Source organism: Scardinius erythrophthalmus (genome assembly GCF_964197995.2).
Source record: "Scardinius erythrophthalmus genome assembly, chromosome: 22".
Classification (NCBI taxonomy): domain Eukaryota; kingdom Metazoa; phylum Chordata; class Actinopteri; order Cypriniformes; family Leuciscidae; genus Scardinius; species Scardinius erythrophthalmus.
The window spans coordinates 18,978,906-18,996,640 of record NC_138242.1 but is presented as its reverse complement, the minus strand read 5'-3'; the positions used below and the strand labels follow the sequence as shown (position 1 = coordinate 18,996,640).

At 38.6% G+C, this 17,735-nt stretch overlaps 1 protein-coding gene across 7 annotated transcripts in view; it reads right to left on the bottom strand.

Annotated features, from left to right (window-relative positions):
• Positions 1-5,487: 5,487 nt before the first annotated feature.
• mllt10 (MLLT10 histone lysine methyltransferase DOT1L cofactor) overlaps positions 5,488-17,735 on the bottom strand; it is a 52,532-nt gene continuing 40,284 nt past the window's right edge. For 2 of the 7 annotated variants that reach the window (XM_081352940.1, XM_081352936.1), the window contains 11 exons: positions 17,314-17,386; positions 14,866-15,038; positions 13,080-13,271; positions 12,741-12,814; positions 10,203-10,522; positions 9,568-9,591; positions 9,123-9,260; positions 8,329-8,352; positions 7,943-8,033; positions 7,287-7,496; positions 5,488-7,177 (listed from right to left, as the gene is read on the bottom strand). In XM_081352940.1, the coding sequence (XP_081209066.1) occupies positions 7,130-7,177; positions 7,287-7,496; positions 7,943-8,033; positions 8,329-8,352; positions 9,123-9,260; positions 9,568-9,591; positions 10,203-10,522; positions 12,741-12,814; positions 13,080-13,271; positions 14,866-15,038; positions 17,314-17,386 (1,367 nt within the window). In that variant the 3' untranslated portion in view covers positions 5,488-7,129. The remainder of the gene's footprint in view (positions 7,178-7,286; positions 7,497-7,942; positions 8,034-8,328; positions 8,353-9,122; positions 9,261-9,567; positions 9,592-10,202; positions 10,523-12,740; positions 12,815-13,079; positions 13,272-14,865; positions 15,039-17,313; positions 17,387-17,735) is intronic. The other 5 variants (XM_081352941.1, XM_081352939.1, XM_081352937.1 and 2 more) reach the window with 4 other exon arrangements.

Below are 17,735 nucleotides of genomic sequence, written 5' to 3'. Positions count from 1 at the left end.
CAGGGGCCCAGACCCCCCCCCCCCCCCTCTCCCACATGCAGAGGTCAGTTCCCAATCCGAAACAACCGCCTGCAACTAAACCACTGGAGATTCAAATGGTCACTTTACAGGATACAAATATTTGTTATATTGCACGTTTTTTTTTTTTTTTACTCTATTTGCCTTGCTCTTGAAGTATTTTATTTATAAGTAGCCTAATATTGGTGTTCTTTAAATAAGTGTACTTAGATTTTATAGGCTTTATAAATAATTAATTAGGCGAGACACCATAACCAATTAGAAATAAACAACAGGGGTGAATTCACTTTCATAGGTTTTTTTTTTTACTCTGTTTGCCTTGCTCTTGAAGTATTTTATTTATAAGTAGCCTACTATTGGTGTTCTTGTAATAAATGTACTTAGATTTTATTTAGGCTTTATAAATAATTATTTAGGCAGACACCATCAGTTTAACCAATTAGAAATAAACAACAGGGGTGAAATCACTTTCATTATAGGTTTTGTTTAATTTGATTACATGTTAAAATACTAGAATCACCATGTGTGCCACACACACGCACACACACACACACACTGCCTATATATATATATATATATATATATATATATATATATATATATATATATATATATATATGAAGTAGATTTAATTACTCAATAAATTATTGCACACACACACACACACACACACACACACACACACACACACACACACACACACACACACACACACACAAAAAAAACACTGAAACAAAATATCTTACAACATTGTTTAGACACACTGGAAAAATGTCCCCTCGCCTATTTTTTCTGTCTGGCTCTTGTATGAAAACAAATAAGTTGGCATGTAGGATTGATTCTAATCAGTTGCTCTAAACTTATTAGCGTGTATTTCTTGATCCCGTCCATTTAGCGGTTTAGGGGTTTAGGGGTAGGGGGTGGCGTTACTTCGGAAGAAGAATAAGCTTGTCTGCGTATGAAGAAAGATGTGTCTGAGTCCCACCGGGCCACACTGGGACCATTATCCAACAGGAGTGAAACCTGTGGGGGTCCATCGCAGGAGCCGTGGGAGGGAGGATGATTTTGGGGGAGGCCCAGGACTGTATCCCTGTATCCAGCCCCGCTAATCTCCCTCAATGGCGGGGGAGGACACATACTGTAAGGACAGAGAGGAGGTGGAGAGTGTAAGACGGGCCCCTCGAGCTCCGAACTCACAGGATCACGGTGAAACACAACTGTGCAGGAGCAATCCAGAATGTGAACTGTAAAGCCTGGAAGATGATTTTCAGGAAATTTAATACATTTTTAATAAATCTCAATTGTATTGATACTTTTTACCTATAATATTATGGTTTATCCTTTTTATAAACACTAAAACAAAATGTGTAACCCATCTTCCAGTAACACATTGGAAAGATTAAATGAAAATAATTTATTATTCAAAAATTTGAACAAGGTTTTTGCATTGTTATTTAGTAAAGCGCCATTGTATATGTACTTTTTTTTTTTTTACCAATAATTTTATGGTTTAGACTTTTTAAAAATACTCAAACAAAATGTGTAACCACATTTTCCAGTAACATATTGGAAAAAAAAAACTGACTTATAATATTATGATTTATACTTTTTACTGTTTTTTTTTTTTTTTTCTGTTTACATTTGCCTAATCCAGTTAATGAGTGCTTTGGTTGCTTGTGGTTTGAGATCTTTCTAACTAATTAGAAAATGAATAAACAAGCAAGCAAAAAATATCACTCACTAAACAATCAATTAATTTTTTTATTTAAATACTGAAAATATGTACACATTATTTATTTATTTATTAGTTAGTTAGTTAGTTGTTTAACCACAAAATTCAGCCAATTTAAATATTTTTGTTCAGGCACCCAAATGGACAGAAGTGGCCCTTTCTGGGCTACCCAGGAGAGCCAGGGCTGGTGTCCCCATAGGCCTCTGGCAGACTGATTGAAACCGTTGATGTTGGACAGGAGGAGTTCAGCTGGAAACAAGGGGGATGGGACTGAAGAGGGGGAGTGTCCAAACTCACAAGATGTGAATGAATAAACCCAGAGGAAGAGGAGGAGGAGGAGGGGTGCAACTAAGAAGTGAAGAAAGATAGAGCATACAACAGGCAAGAGAGAAAGACAGAGAAAGAAAGTCAGAGAGAAAGCAAGCGGTGGAGAAAAATAGAGAGTAAGTGAGAAAGAAAGCAAGAGGAGGGGGGAGGCAGCAGCGGTGTGTTTAAACAGCCTGGACATGATTGACAGGTCTGATAAGGCAGGAGAGAGAAGAGTGTGTGTGTGCGTGCGTGCGTGCGTGTGTGTGTGTGTCTGTGTGTCTCCGAATCTGACTGGGAGAGGAAAGTGAGCTATTAATTACTAAAGCAGAAGCAGATGTAACAGAATGGTGCCTGAACAGCTGGAAATCATCAGCATGAACGAAACAGAGAGGAGAAAGAAAGGTGGTAGAAAGAAAGAAAGAAAGAAAGAAAGAAAGAAAGAAAGAAAGAAAGAAAGAAAGAAAGAAAGAAAGAAAGAAAGAAAGAAAGAAAGAAAGAAAGAAAGAAAGAAAGAAAGAAAGAAAGAAAGAAGTGAACAGTGCATTAGATGCTGAGAGTGGGCAGGATCTATGCTTATGGGTTTGATTTAATAGCAGTAATACAAGTGTGCGGCTTCAGTGGTTTGATTGGGCCTTTAATCCAGCTTTTTCTTTTGATAAAGAACCAAATAGAAAAATGTCATTACATTGAAGAAAAAAAATGTTACATAGAAAAAAAGGATAGCATGAGACCACCCAATAATAATAATAATAATAATAATAATGAATAATAAAAAAAGGATCAAATTTTCTAGTTTGATATTTATTTGATTTACAGGGATCCCAAACAACAAACAGCAAAAGAACTCATTAGGAAAATAATGAAATTTTCAATAAAAAAAAAACAGTAAAAAGTATAAATACATATTTTTGCCTATAAATACATTTTTGCCTATACTATGTATTTATACTTTTTACTGTTTTTTTTTTTAATTGAAAATTTCATTATTTTCCTAATGAGTTCTTTTGCTGTTTGTTGTTTGGGATCCCTGTAAATCAAATAAATATCAAACTAGAAAATTAATAAACATGTAAATAATTTAAGCAAATAACAGACTGAATATGTATATATGATTAGGAATGAATTATGAATTTATATATATATATATAATATAAATTCTAATTTATCCCAAAGGATAAATTATTAGTCAAATCGATTAAACATGTAACATAAGTATTTGTTTATGTGCGTGTGTGTACACATCCATATATGTATGCATATACATGCACACACACACACACACACATATTATATAAACAATAACTTTTTTAACTTTTATGTTGTATGCGATTAATCACGATTAATCGATTTGACAGCACTAATAATTATGTAATAATAAAGATAATTATTTAAAATAATTTATATAAAACCGTTAAACAACATAAACATTTCAGTCCAGATTAGCACAGGAAGAGGATGAATTGGAAGAATTTGAATAAAGAGATAGCGAACTGAAGCAAAGATTTCTGTTTACAAAAGTCTGCTCCAGTAATTCACCTCAGATATTCGTCTCATACGAGCAATGACGCGAACGTCTGCCTTTCCCACTTTTTTAGAGACGGGCCGTCTTTAATGGCTCAATTAATTAGCAGACCGTAGCTCAAAACACACATTTTCATTGTGGTCGAATAATATTCCTAAATTTCAATTTGACGTGGCCATTGAGGGTTACAGTTCTGGCGAGAATGAGAAAGAAAAGGACCATAAATCAGTCACCTCCCCTCCAGCTCTGTCAGTTAGCAGCTTTTGTTACCTACCTGTAAGCTGAATCCATTCCTTACAGGCAGCAGGGGTGAAAATGAATCGTCCCTAAGGATCTTCAGTGGGACTTTTCTATCTGAATCCCCCCCTCCAGTGCACCTGGTGGAGAAGGAGTGAGAGACACAAGGCTTTAGCAGCTCTATGCCCTCGTCCTCCTATTACTCCATCTGCTCTCTGAGCGGGCATTTACACAAAGACATCCCTAACTGGGTGGAAAAGGACTAAATATTTGATTTATCACTGCCGTGCAAATGGATCATGGGAAAAGCGCCCCACAAAATGGGACGTTTTGCAAATTTCCAAGAATGCTTTCATCCGATTAAAATAAAGCGAAGATTTTTTAGATGCGTAAATGCTGTCACTGGCTCCATTGTGTGCGTGCCGCTTTGAGCGTATCAGGCTGGGGCAGAGGGGTCAGGGGTCAGTGGGTGGTCAGGAGTGTGGACAGCTTGATGAAGCTGAGGGGAGAGAGGGGCCTGCTGTTCCCACAGCAGGAGCGCTCGGAGCTGGGCAGGGACAGTGGGCAGGTCCCTGGGGGTCATGCTGAGAAATGGGTTCCACTCACCAAATAGCAAACACAAGCACAGACTGCAGAAATATGGGGGTTCTTGAACCTAGTCCCAGTCTAAAATGCATGTTTGCGCTGGTTTAAATGAACGCAATTTGCACTGGCATATCTTAAAATGTCACTGCCATTGTTTTGTCTGAAGATTCACACCAGTAATGTGTTTTTCTAAGGCATGTTTATAAAAGCTTCTTAAATGTCCTAATCCTGGTGTAATCTAAGCCCTGTCTTTGAAACCAGGCCTGTTTTCCTGATCATGCATGGGTGGAAGAAATAATGTGGCTGATGCATTGACACTGATAAATCTCAATGCAACATTCTAGTGTGGCAACTACATTGAGGCTGTGCGATAATCATACTATTGTAGTTAAGGGTTAAGTGTAAAATGAAAATTCTGTCATGTACTCTCTCTCATGTTGCTCAAAACTTTTTACCTCCTGCTGAACACAAAAGAATATATGTTGACAATGATTTTTTGTTCGCAATGACTTCCATTGTATGGACAAAAATACAATGGAAGTGAATAGGAACCAAAATAGTTTTACCATCATACTTCAGCAGAAAGAAAGAATTACACAGGTTTGGATCAACATGAGGGTGAGTAAATGACACATTTCCTTTTTTGAGTGGAATTAATTATGTAAATATATTTTAATTAGAATCTAAAAGCACTTAATTCCTTCTCATTTTAACTGGAGCCAATTTAACCAGAGAACTAATTGGAATACCTGTTATGATCCTGTATTACAAATGAGACATTCTTTTAATGAAAAGTAGTTTGCAAGACTCTATTTTCAACTTGGATTTAAATGCATACAGAAATTCAGTAGAAAACTAATCTGATCTGATTTGAATTGCTACGCTACAACAAATGATATAACCAATTAGTTATAACGACATTACTTTTTTTTTTGTAAGTTATACAAGATTCAACTCATTTAAGTCAGTTTAATGTAATTTAAGTTGAAATGACTTAAACAGCCAAGTTGGTTGTACTTAAAAATCTAAGGCAGTAAATTCTTTTTTAGTGTTTTAAGTAAAAAAAGGCACTGCAAGATGCAAGAATTGTTATAAACATTTTAATTTATCACTGAAAAAAGCGCAACAATCTCAGTGTTCAGAATTTCTTAATATGAAGCAGGACTCGTGTGGTTTCACTTTCGATGTTTTAAATACAAACTTTAGAGATTTTGCATAATTTCTGTACAGATACATGAGAACGTGGACATACCACATCTATAACGTATAAAACCACATCAATAAAACGGTGCAAAAAAAAAGAAAGAAAAGAGAAGTCCCTGCACATACAAAAATAAATTAATACACTTTATTCAGTCACCAGTCTTGTGTAAAGCCTGTTGAAAAAGTTCTGAACACACCGACAGTGCTTTAAAACAGTCCTTCACACCACTAAGTGAATCACAAATATGTATTTACAACAGAAAAGAGGTAAAGGTGTGCTAAACTAAATCTTATTCATTCTGTCAGCTTATTCGGAATCAATATGTATCTGTTGATTTACATAGCAACAAAAGGAAAAGGGGAAAAACAGGCGTATTTACAAGACCACAAAATTATCAAGTAGGTTTTTTTCTTTTCTTAGAACTTCAAACACCAGACATGTTCATCAAAATGTTTACAAGACTCAAAAGAGCTGAGAATTTTGTACAGTAGTATAAAAACATGTTGTGAGTTGAGCGTTCAAATATTACCTTGCGCCCAACATGCAACAAATGCAAATAAATAAAAAAGAACAATAGAAAGGTGGCTTCAAAAATGATCAATGCAACACAAACATTCGAAATCAGTTTTTTTCTTTCTTCAGTGTAATCACTGTACAGGCAGAGATCTGCGACTCTCTGAACTGGTATTGCCTGAGTGACGCCGATTGGTATTAATTAATTTCACAAAAATGGATCGACTGGAAAAGGGGGAGGGGGGAAGAGACTGGCAGCGTCTCCAGCACGTGGCCCCTCGCTGAGAGCTTGGAGATGGGGCCAGGCACTTGGGTTCAAGGCCTGGTCTATGTGTCCTGGCTTGAGAGGTAGTTGCTCTTCAAAGAGTGCAGCAGGGTCATTGAGACAAATCTGTGGACCTTTGGGACGCCTCCTCCTCACAGGAGAAGCTCAAGATCGGGATGCAGAGAAGGCCTTCGTGGTGCACAAATGTCAGCTTTGAAACATTTGATGCCTTTAAATACACAGACGGACAACTATGACAGGGCTTTTATTAAGATTATCATGAGACGTTCCTTGTTAAAGGGGTTCAGAGAGGTAACAGCGGTGAGCAGATACTGTTCCAGAAGCGCCACCATCCGAGACCTCCAGCTACACTTTCCGCCCACAGAGACTCGCACCAGCGTGTCATTTTCAGCACACTGGCAGAGTGAGAAAGACTGTGTGTGTGTCTGTGTGCACATATGTGTGTGAGCCTGTCATTTGGCCCCCATGGGACCCAGTAAGTTTACAGCAAGTGATTTACTCAAACTCAGTGCAGCATGTTGTTTGCCAGATGGGCATCAAACTGGCAAGTGTGTGTGTGTGTGTGTGTGTGTGTGTTCAAATCAAGGCTGGTGCTGGTGAGGCTTTCGTGCGGTGGGTGAACGTTCTGGTCTTGCTGCTCTGCTCAGACTGCCAGCCTCTTGGGGTGGACAGATGAGAGGGATCCAGAAGGCAGAACTCCTCCAACATGATGTTTTTTTTGCATCAAGTCTTCTCCTGTCCTGTCACAGACACAGCCTTATCCCCCATTCTCTGAATAAAACACAAGCACGCACTTTCAATAATCACAGCATTGTTAAAGTGCTACTTAAAATCTATACATTATATTGAACATTTCAAAATGAATCATATGTGGCAATACTTTTGTCTGTTTGATAGTTGCAGTACTAGCTCCAGTTTTCGGAGTGTTGTTGTCGTTGTGCATGGCGAGGAAGGGGTTTGTGGAGATGGCTGGCTGCATGCCGGGCAGGAGGTTGTTGATTGGCAGCTGTATGTCATTCTGCTGCTGCTGTTGTTGCTGCTGCTGCTGCTTCTGTTGCATTAACTGATAGAGCAGAACCTGCTGCTGTTCCTAAACAGACAGACAGACAAACACAGTATGATGAGATGTCTAGACAAATATGGCACACCCACAGCCTGCCCACGGACCGTCTGATGCATATTGCACAGAAAAGTGGCAAGAGTTCCCTTAAAATTGCAATTCCAAGTTGTTTTTACAAGCAGCCAGGATGCTAAAATAAACACTTCTGAGGAAGACCCATCATGGATGCTCATAATTAACCGCCATGGTGTTTTGTATGCAAACATGTATATTCCAATTTTCTTGAAATTATGCATGATTTCGGATTCATCTGCCCGTAAACATAACATTACAAAACGACAGCATCATCTCGCCGAATAAGATTGATCATGGCCATAATAAGCTGCAATGTGGGCTGCGAAAGTCGCATGAAGAATTGTGAATGCTCAAACGGTCTATATATTCTGTGCTGGAGAGTGTGTAGGTGCTCCGCTTACCGGTGTGACCTGCTGGGAGTTGAAAATCTGCTGCAGTTGGTGCTGATGGAGGAGGATCTGCCTGTGCTGTTCAGTGAAAAGCCTTTCCGCACTGCAAACACAAGTGCATAAGCTCCCATAAGAAAACTAAATGTGTAACATTTCAAAACATCTTGGCAATAGCCAGACAAAAGTATTAAATATAAATTAAAATGCAAAGCTTTCAGTATGCTAAAGTAAGAACACTAATGATAAGTAATGGATAGGAGAGCTGTTTAAGAAGACAACATCAGCTGTTCAATCTGAACTACAAGACAAGTTTGTTTCAGAGGTAGACGTACAGGCGCAAAAACACGAACTAAATGAGCAAGTGTGGGGGAAAAAGGGCAAAGCAAGTCAAGCCTCACCTGGTTTTCGCAGTGGTCATGCTGCTGCATTCCAAAAAGAGCAAGCAAAAGAGCGCGATCAGGAAGCAGAAAAGATATAAAATTAAGCAAACATGAATGCATCACAGTGCCAAGCTGAATGGATGAATATGTCCGTCACAATTCACCCAAAATAAAAATAAAATACAAGTAAAAATACTATGTATAAATATATATATATTTTTAAAAAAGTATTTTAATATAGTATATTTATACGCTATCTTTCAAAAGATTGGGGTCAAAAAGTTATTTAAAAGTAATTCATATTTGTTTAGTCAAAAAGGTGCATTAATTGATCTATTGACATTTATATACTATACTTTTGAACTTCATATTTAAAAAATATATCAGGAGTAATGGCTGCTGAAAATTCAGCTTTACCATCACAAGAATAAACGACGCTAAAATATTACAACAGAAAGCAGTTATTTTAAATGGTAATAATAATATTATTTTTACAGTATTTTTTTTATCAATTAAATCAAATGTCTTAGTGAGCATAGGGGACTTCTATCAAAAACATAAAAAATCGTACATACCCCAAACCTATAAATGGTAGTGTAGGTTGCATTTATTTTTATTAATTTAATATTTCCATGAGATTCGCACAAAAATCTTCATCAGCATCCCCTGCCATTTCATCGCTAATCCAGACCATGTTATCATGACATGACCCTGAAATACGGATCCTCAACCAAGGCCTCCCACTTTTAAGTAAATAGCAAATGAATCAGGTTTATTACTAAAAGGCCAAGAAGACGAGTGCCGGTTTGTACCTGTTACTGAGGCTGTTGGACATGGGCAGGGATGTGCTGGTAGCTGTTGAGGGATGGGGCAGGGGGCTGTTGTTCTGGAGCACTCGGTTTATGGCGCCCACAATGCCACCCATGGCCAGGTGGTTCCCTTGCAGAGCGCTGCAAACACAAGTGCATAAGCCCCCATAAGAAAACTAAAAAACTAACATCTAAAAAACATCTTGGCCATGACCAGACAAAAGTATTAAATATAAATTAAAATGCAAAGCTTTCTTTATGCTAAAGTATGAACGCTAATGATAACTTATGGATAGGAGAGCTGTTTAAGAAGACAACATCAGCTGTTCAATCTGAACTACAAGACAAGTTTGTTTCAGAGGTAGACGTACAGGCGCAAAAACACGGAGGTGTAAGAACTAAATGAGCAAATGTGGGAAAAAAAAGGGCAAAGCAAGTCAATCCTCACCTGGTTTTCGCAGTGGTCATGCTGCTGCATTCCAAAAAGAGCAAGCAAAAGAGAGTGATAAGGAAGCAGAAAAGATATGAAATTAAGCAAACATGAATGCATCACAGTGCCAAGCTGAATGGATGAATCTCATGAATATGTCTGTCACAATTCACCCAAAATAAAAATAAAACGATAAACAAAAGGTTTATTTAAATTAAAAATACAATGTATTAATGTATATATAAAAATATACACATTTTTTAAAAGTATTTTAATATAATATATTTATACGCTATCATTCAAAAGATTGGGGTCAGAAAGTTTCATTTAAAAATAATTAATATTTGTTCAGTCAAAAAGGTGCATTAAATTGATCAAGTGACATTTATATGCTATTCTTTTCAACAAAATATTAATTATAAATGCTTCTTGAGCACCAAATCAGCACATTAGAATGAAATAACTAAAGTGTGACATTGAAAGACACAAATCCACATCTTCTTCAGCATCCCCTGCCATTTCATCGCTAATCCAGACCATGTTATCATGACCATGAAATACGGATCCTCAACCAAGGCCTCCCACTTTTAAGTAAATAGCAAATGAATCAGGTTTATTACTAAAAGGCCAAGAAGACGAGTGCCGGTTTGTACCTGTTACTGAGGCTGTTGGACATGGGCAGGGATGTGCTGGTAGCTGTTGAGGGATGGGGCAGGGGACTGTTGTTCTGGAGCACTCGGTTTATGGCGCCCACAATGCCACCCATGGCCAGGTGGTTCCCTTGCAGAGCGCCCATCAGGCCAGTCACCCCGGCTATGGCAGGTAGGGATGAGTTGGCATTGCCAGGCTGGACGGCCACCCCGGCCATGCCGACTCCGTTCACCTGCTGCTGGGGGGGACTGTGGGCCGCAGAAGGAGGGGTGGAGAGAGAGGACGTGCTACTTCCGCTACTATGGCCACCAGACAGGGGATCCTGAAAGGAAAAGAAAGAATAGAGAAAGCACAAGAGCGTGAGAGAGAGAGGGAGAAAAGAGAGGTCAACGTGAGAGAGGAACCTCCTGCACCTGTCCAACCAAAGAGATGCATCACCATACGAATTACATTTTAAATTACAGGAAGCTGCAAATCTTTTAAAAATTACACAGCCACCAATTATCAGAAAAATCGGATTTTACAATGCAACTACGTACTACACCATCACATCACTGAAACACTCGACTAGGGGTGGGCGATATGACCAAAATCCTATTTTTATTTATGAGAAAAAAAAAATTTCACGAAAAAGTGTGTGTATATATATATATATATATATATATATATATATATATATATATATATATATATATATATATATATATATATATATATATATATATATATATATATATATATATATTTTTTTATTTTAAGTAATTAAAAATAAGAACAAAAAAGCACAAACAAACAAACCAAATTTTTCAGGTACGGTAGGTTTATTTAACGAATAGTAAGTACTAGGGTAGTCAAAAGTACTGGTAATTTGGTACCAAGTCGAAATTTAAAAAACGTAACGATACTAGTCCTTCTGCAGTACCGGTAGTATCGAGAACCGGGTCTATTCACTACCCACTGATAAGCTCTGCTTTCAAATGCTCCTGTCTGTATTTGTGTGAGAGCTCTGTGAAGAGCATCCAAGGTTTCTTGCAGCGTTGAGCATTGTAGCCAATCACAGACATGTTTGTTGAGCACATGAACCCAATGGCCCATCAGAGGCGTTTAAGTTAGTCAATCTCTCAATAGGAGTTTGTTCAGCATGAGCTCTGCATGCTTGCGAATCATTTCGTTATAGCCAACAAAGTGTAACGACGATGTAAATAAGAGATTCATTCATTGTGCGGTATAGACAGATCTTTAGTTATAACAGGAGTTTTCACTCAGTGAAACTGCACTGCAGCTAAACTGAAGTGATATCAGCTTCACTGATTAAAAAGGCAGAGCTCTTTGATTTCTTTCTGATAAAACCCATTCATAATTTGAATAAAAGTATTACTTTTCATGCTGTTAAGTACACACTGCAAAATTTAGAGAGTGACAACCATTTTAAAACGAGGGATTGAATCTGAAACTGTGATGTTTGACAACAGGCAGGGCAAAAAAATCTGTGTAAGTGCAATAGACCTGCCACTCGTTCTGTTACCTGTGATGTGTTTCTTTGTTTTTCATTTTATTACTAACCTTTCATTAGATTTTAAGGCAAGTTTAACTGAACGATATTTGAAGGTTGCAAACTAAGTTTTTTTATGGATTTTCTTATAATAATTAGTAGTATTAATAATGAACTAATTTAATTTATTTAATATATTTAATTTTCAAATTGTAAGAAAAGAAGAAAAAAAAGAAAAAAAAAGAAAACAATAGGTCACAAAAGTGAAATGATACCAAATTAGTAGTACCAAAAAAGTACCAAGAACTGTGAAATTTGACTGGTATTGGTAATGAGTAAATTAAATAAATGTAAAAATAGAAACACTGCATAGGCTTCACTGTATGTACAAAAAAAATATAAATTGATTCTTATTAAAGATACAAAAGTTATTTAGTCAAGAGCAGTGAGTGATTTGTTGTTTGATTAACATTAATGAGGCAGACAGTAGCAGATATATTAGGCTGCTGTCACTTTAAGACCTCATGCACGGATCTGTCATACTGACACATTTTTCACTTAAGACATAACTGACTGTTTACGTAAATACTCCCCACAATGGGCCTTTTTTTTTTACATAATTCTGTGTGTATTTCACCTTTCACATACAATAAGTTGCGAAAGAGAACCGATTTGGGGATCACGTGCTGTCTGAGAGGTGGATTTCCTTGCGAGCACTTCGTCTGTGTCAGACAGAGTTATTTTTTTTCATGGCTTTTAGTCTTATTAACATCATGCACATCCTGCTCATTTTCTTATTCATGCATGTTTCTTTATCACCCTAACATGTCAATAACTAAGTAGTACTGTGCTACGCAGATATATTTACATACTGTGTCATAATCAATATAGCAAAAACACTTTACATCGTCGCCACAATATGTATCGTCATACCGCCCAGCCCTACACTCAACTATGTACAGATATACATAATATAACACTTGACTCAACTAAAGAGGTGCTCAGTCCCAGCAGATGGCATCTGCAGAGCAGGGGTAGAGGAAGTTACCTGAGTGGGCAAGGGTTGAGAGGACTCTGTTAAAACACTGCTGCCTAGCTGAATGCTCTTGCTGTGCAGCATGTCTGGAGGAGAGAGAGATTTTGCAACTTGACATGAATGCGGAGACCAGATTAGCTAGAGTTGAGCTGGGAGAGGAGGCTCCGTGAGCAGAACAGAGGGGAGGAAGGGGGTCGGACGGGTGAGAGGTGGTCTCGTATGTGTGTATGTGTGATTATGTGCATCGGGAGGAGGGGGTGTTTGGGGTGGGATTGGACTGTGACTGTCCAGATGGAGTTTGTGAAAACTGTACGGGTAGACAAGAGGCAGAAGGTAGCGGAGACTGCTCACCTGGGTGAGTGTTGCTGGGGTACAGAGGAGATGAGGCAGTGGTGGCCGTGGTGCTCGCGGGGGTGAAAGGCACAGAGAGCTGAGCGCTCAAGAGCTGCAGTCGTTCCTTCTTCATGGTAAGAGTTCGGATTTGTTCCTCCAGGCGCCTGTTTTCCACCTGCAGCTGGTGCAGGGACTTAAGCATTCCCAGAACTGGACACAAAAAAAAAACACACACATATAAAAACATACCCATCAAATAATCTTAAAGCATCTTTTTAGTGCCGTTTCATAGCAGAATTCCAATTTGTCTTATATTTAAAGTTTGCATCGATTGTGTTATTTTTCTGTTCATTACAGTGAAGAAGTTTTAAACAATCTGTAATGTATGAAGTGATATATAAAGATAAAGCGGACTTGACAAGATTTGACGCAAAAATAAAAGTGGTTGCAAACCACCGACATCAAGTCTTTCAGAAGCAGCGAACCCGATACCACAAGCACGAAAACTACATCAGCACAAGTGCGGTTCAAGACCTCCAGAAGGAACTACAACGACAGACTTCCGCTCTTTCCCGCACGCTCGTGGAGGATTACACGGCACCGATCAGGGGGCGGCAACCCCGAGCCAAATGCAAACCAGATGCACTGTCAGCGAAACCGCAGAACTGGTCCCATATCAGCGGCGAACAGAAACACAACCGTCCTAGCGCTTCCTGTGCAGGCATCTCCATGCGTTTGTCAGACTTCCCCCACGTCGTCAGAGGAGCCTCTATCACAACAGAAACAGCTGCTGCTCATTCACACAATCCTGGCACTACAAACCGACCTGCCGCTACTGAGAAATTCACTACTACCACCACGCAAAACTTACTTAGTCGATCATGAAACTACACAAGCTACAAAGACAAAACAGACAGGTAATGAAGCTCATAATTACGGTGGCATTAACCTATATATTAATTACTCACATTATGGGGACGGATGTAATTACAGGCTTCAAACAGGCATATTATTTGACTAACATGCAGTAAAATACCATTTATGACTTAAGTAATTATTCTTGCTTTAAATAAAATATTGAGTGAAAGCAATAGACCCAAGTTTATCATCTGAGATTAAAAGGGATGAATTATACTGAATATAACAGCAACAATTTTCATGAGATGAGCCAACTTTCAATGACCATAAATAATAAAGGCTTTTAGTGTACTAATGAGAAATTAATTTAAAATGCCTTTTGATATCTACTGTAAACCCTCTCAGCTAAACTTTGAAAATATTACAACAGGAATTCATTGATTTTTACATGCAAAAGCCAGTGTGTAGTAAGTGGGTTTCCAGGCTGTTTCTATATGGTTACTAAGCTGTTCTGAGTGAGTTTTAGCATGTTGCTATGCAGTTGTTAAGGTGTTCTAGGTGGTTGTTTACTGCCAAGATCAAGAGAGTCAACCTGGAAGTCTCTATTACATTCTGTCACTAATACTGGCTCTGCGTTTTTGTTCTGTTTTTGCTCTATTTATCATCTGCCAGATGAAAATCCTAAATAAAAATATAAAAAAAATAGCACTTGCCTTCTCAACAAGTCACATAATTTGAGGAACTATTCAAGTCTCTGAGGGATGAGTTACATAAAGTTTAATACTCAAGCTGGTTTAACTGGATCCTATGGCTAAACAACATCCGCAGCAAGACCAACACAGTGACATCAAGACGAGGCCAAACAACTCAGTGCTTGAGTGTTGAGGTTTAGTATTGGACACGGAAGCAACATACATCATTACAAAAGAGTAAAAAAGCCTCTCACCATCTCCTTGTGGGCCCTGTTGGAGGAGGAACTGCTGTCCTTCGTTCCATTGCCGTTCCAGCAGCTGGTCAATGCTGGTGGCCACAGGGGGCAGTGCATCCGAACCAGAGCCGAGGCCTGGAACCAACGGTCCTGACGAGTCATACCGGATATGAAGCCCACTTAACGGAGACCTAAATCATATACAAGAACAAAACAAGTGAGATGCATATATAGACATAAGTTTATCAAACAGCTAAATTTGTCTCATTGTGAATTTAAAATGTAAATTCATGTCAGAGCAGGTAAGCCAAGCATCACAGTGGTACTAGGGCTGGGCAATATGGCCAAAAACATTAACAAAATATATGTTTTCCATATCATATGAAATCGATATTTATTACAAAATTAAATTTACCATTAATGAGAAAGGAAATGCTTTGCACATATTTGTTAGACCTTGAGAATGAATCATGTCAGCTTGTTTTTTCACAATTAAACTCCACAGAGTAGCTACCTTTTAATTCAGGGCCCCACGAAATCCATTTTACTCTAACCTAAATTCTATGTTTTCCATTTTATTTTATTTTTGGGGGACTCTGTTTTTAATACAAATGTATATAAACTTTAACAATTTAATCAAGCTTTTAAAAAGTAATCAAATGAAAATTTAACAATTAATTTACAACAAAACATTGCATTTTTATTTTTTGCCAAATACAGAACTGCACAAAAGAACTGTAAAAATGTAAAAAATGGATGAATAAATAGATTGGTTGTATGATATTCCTTAGAAATTAGAAGTACATTTTAGTATACAGTAGCAAGAAATTTGTCAATTTCTTGAAGTTAAACTAAATTTTCTTTAGGCGGTTTGTTGTGAGGACCTTTCAGTTTTATTTTCAGGTTAAGTGTGCATTTGACAGTGGTTTTTCTCAAATGAAATGGTGAAAAGCTTGTGAAGTGACTCAAAGCATCTCTGGAGATGAAGTTCATGTGTTCATGTCGTGTTCATATCTTGAGAAGGCAGTCGCTGAAAACAGTCAGTGTCACGTGTGTGAGTTTGTGTATCAGATGAAACAACGTCGTTCATTCACACAAAGACACGCAGAAATCACTTATTAGCAACATGCACTCACTGACCGTCGTCACGTTTATTTCTGCCGTGTGATAGGCTTGTTAAATTAATCCATTGAGTTAAAATGTCCAGAGCTTATCAGTTATTGATGTAAATTTAACTGCGCTCTCGATATATTATTTATCGCCCAGCCCTAAGTGGTAAGATTCTAATTGTAAATATATTAATAGTTTTTGTTTACAAACAGATAATAGACCACTGCTGTATTAACAACACAGCTGAACTCCTTGTCTGGCATCATGTCTTCAGAGGCAGACGCACTGCTCTGTAAAGCCAAACAGAGTTCAAAGCTCGTGCAAGTGAGAGAGCCTGGGCCTGCGTCTCTGACACCATAAATCTCAGTACGCTCTTGTTTGGACATATAGCGATCTGTGTTATTATGAATGCATCCAGCTCTGGGCTCTACATCAGGGCTCTCTAGCGAACATGAATATATCTCTGGAGTAATTACGACTGGGCTGAGATCCGCACCACAAGGCAATAAATCTCCAGCACAGGACTGTGAATCCATATCATCCTGCATGGCTGCTCCGGTGCGGATCACAGAAAAAGCAGATACAGATTTTAGCAGTTAATCTGAAAACAGTGCAAAAAGCTTCTGAATGAGATTCGTGGACATGTGGGATATATTTAAGGCCCATTCACAAAAAAGAACAAGATGCAGCACAGTGGAAAGCAAAAATGTGTTGTGTGAGAATGTCCCCTTATACTTTAAATACTGAAATTGCTGACAGGCAAAACAGTTTACACACAAAATGACAGATTTTACACTGATATTGAGCTAAAAGCATTTCACAAAAAAGATAAAACTGATTTGAAAAAAGTCAATTACAGCATTTGAAAATAATATATTGTTTATATTCATATCCATATCCATACATGAAATATACTGAAGCAGCAATGAAAGTACACAAAAAAACAAAACACTAAATAACCCACTCCTTAAGTAACAGAAGCGATCTAAATAAAACTCCACATACCTTGTCAACCAAAAATATTACATCCTGGAGGCAATTTTGTGCAGTATATTCACTTGAATATTAATCCGATTTATATCCTCAGTCAACGGGCAAAAAATGCTATATCTTGGGTTACAGAAAATGAAAGTTTCTGCGTTCGGAGACATCATCGCCACATCAGAGTCTGAAGCCGCTTTAACTGCGATAAGGGCAACAGCTGAGTGTTCAAAATGCCTGCTGTTCGGAAGGTGAGCGCGCAAGGGAGGAAGCGGAGTGAGTGAATGAGTGTGTTCTAGGGGGGAAGGGAGGGTGAGCAAAATCTCGGAGCCTGGAGGAGGGGAAGTCTAGCTCAGGAATGTAAATAGGACTTACCGAGGGGAGAGGCTTGTCTTTGGTGAGTTTCCTCTTCTGGAGAAGCCGAGAGCTCCGTCTCCTAGCTCCTGATCTGAAAGGTAAACAGAGAGCAGTCGATAAGGAGCCGGAGTGCAGATGTGGGCACAAGAGAAGCCTGGGAAATGCAGAAACGTCAGGCTCGATCCAAAGTGAGCCTGGTAGACATCAGATCTCCCTCGTAGAAATCCATCTAGGGGCTGCAGACTGGTCTCTCTGGCGGCTCAGCTTGCACACTGACACCACCGAGTGTGTCACTGAGTCACCTCTCTCTCTCCCCCCTCCCTCCGTTCTTCCCCTCACCCCAGCTCTTTCTTTCCCGTGGAGGCTCCCATCGCCCTGCCTGCAGGCCCCATGCCAGACACTGCTTTTCATTTTCTGCAGTGAAAGTAATGAATCACATA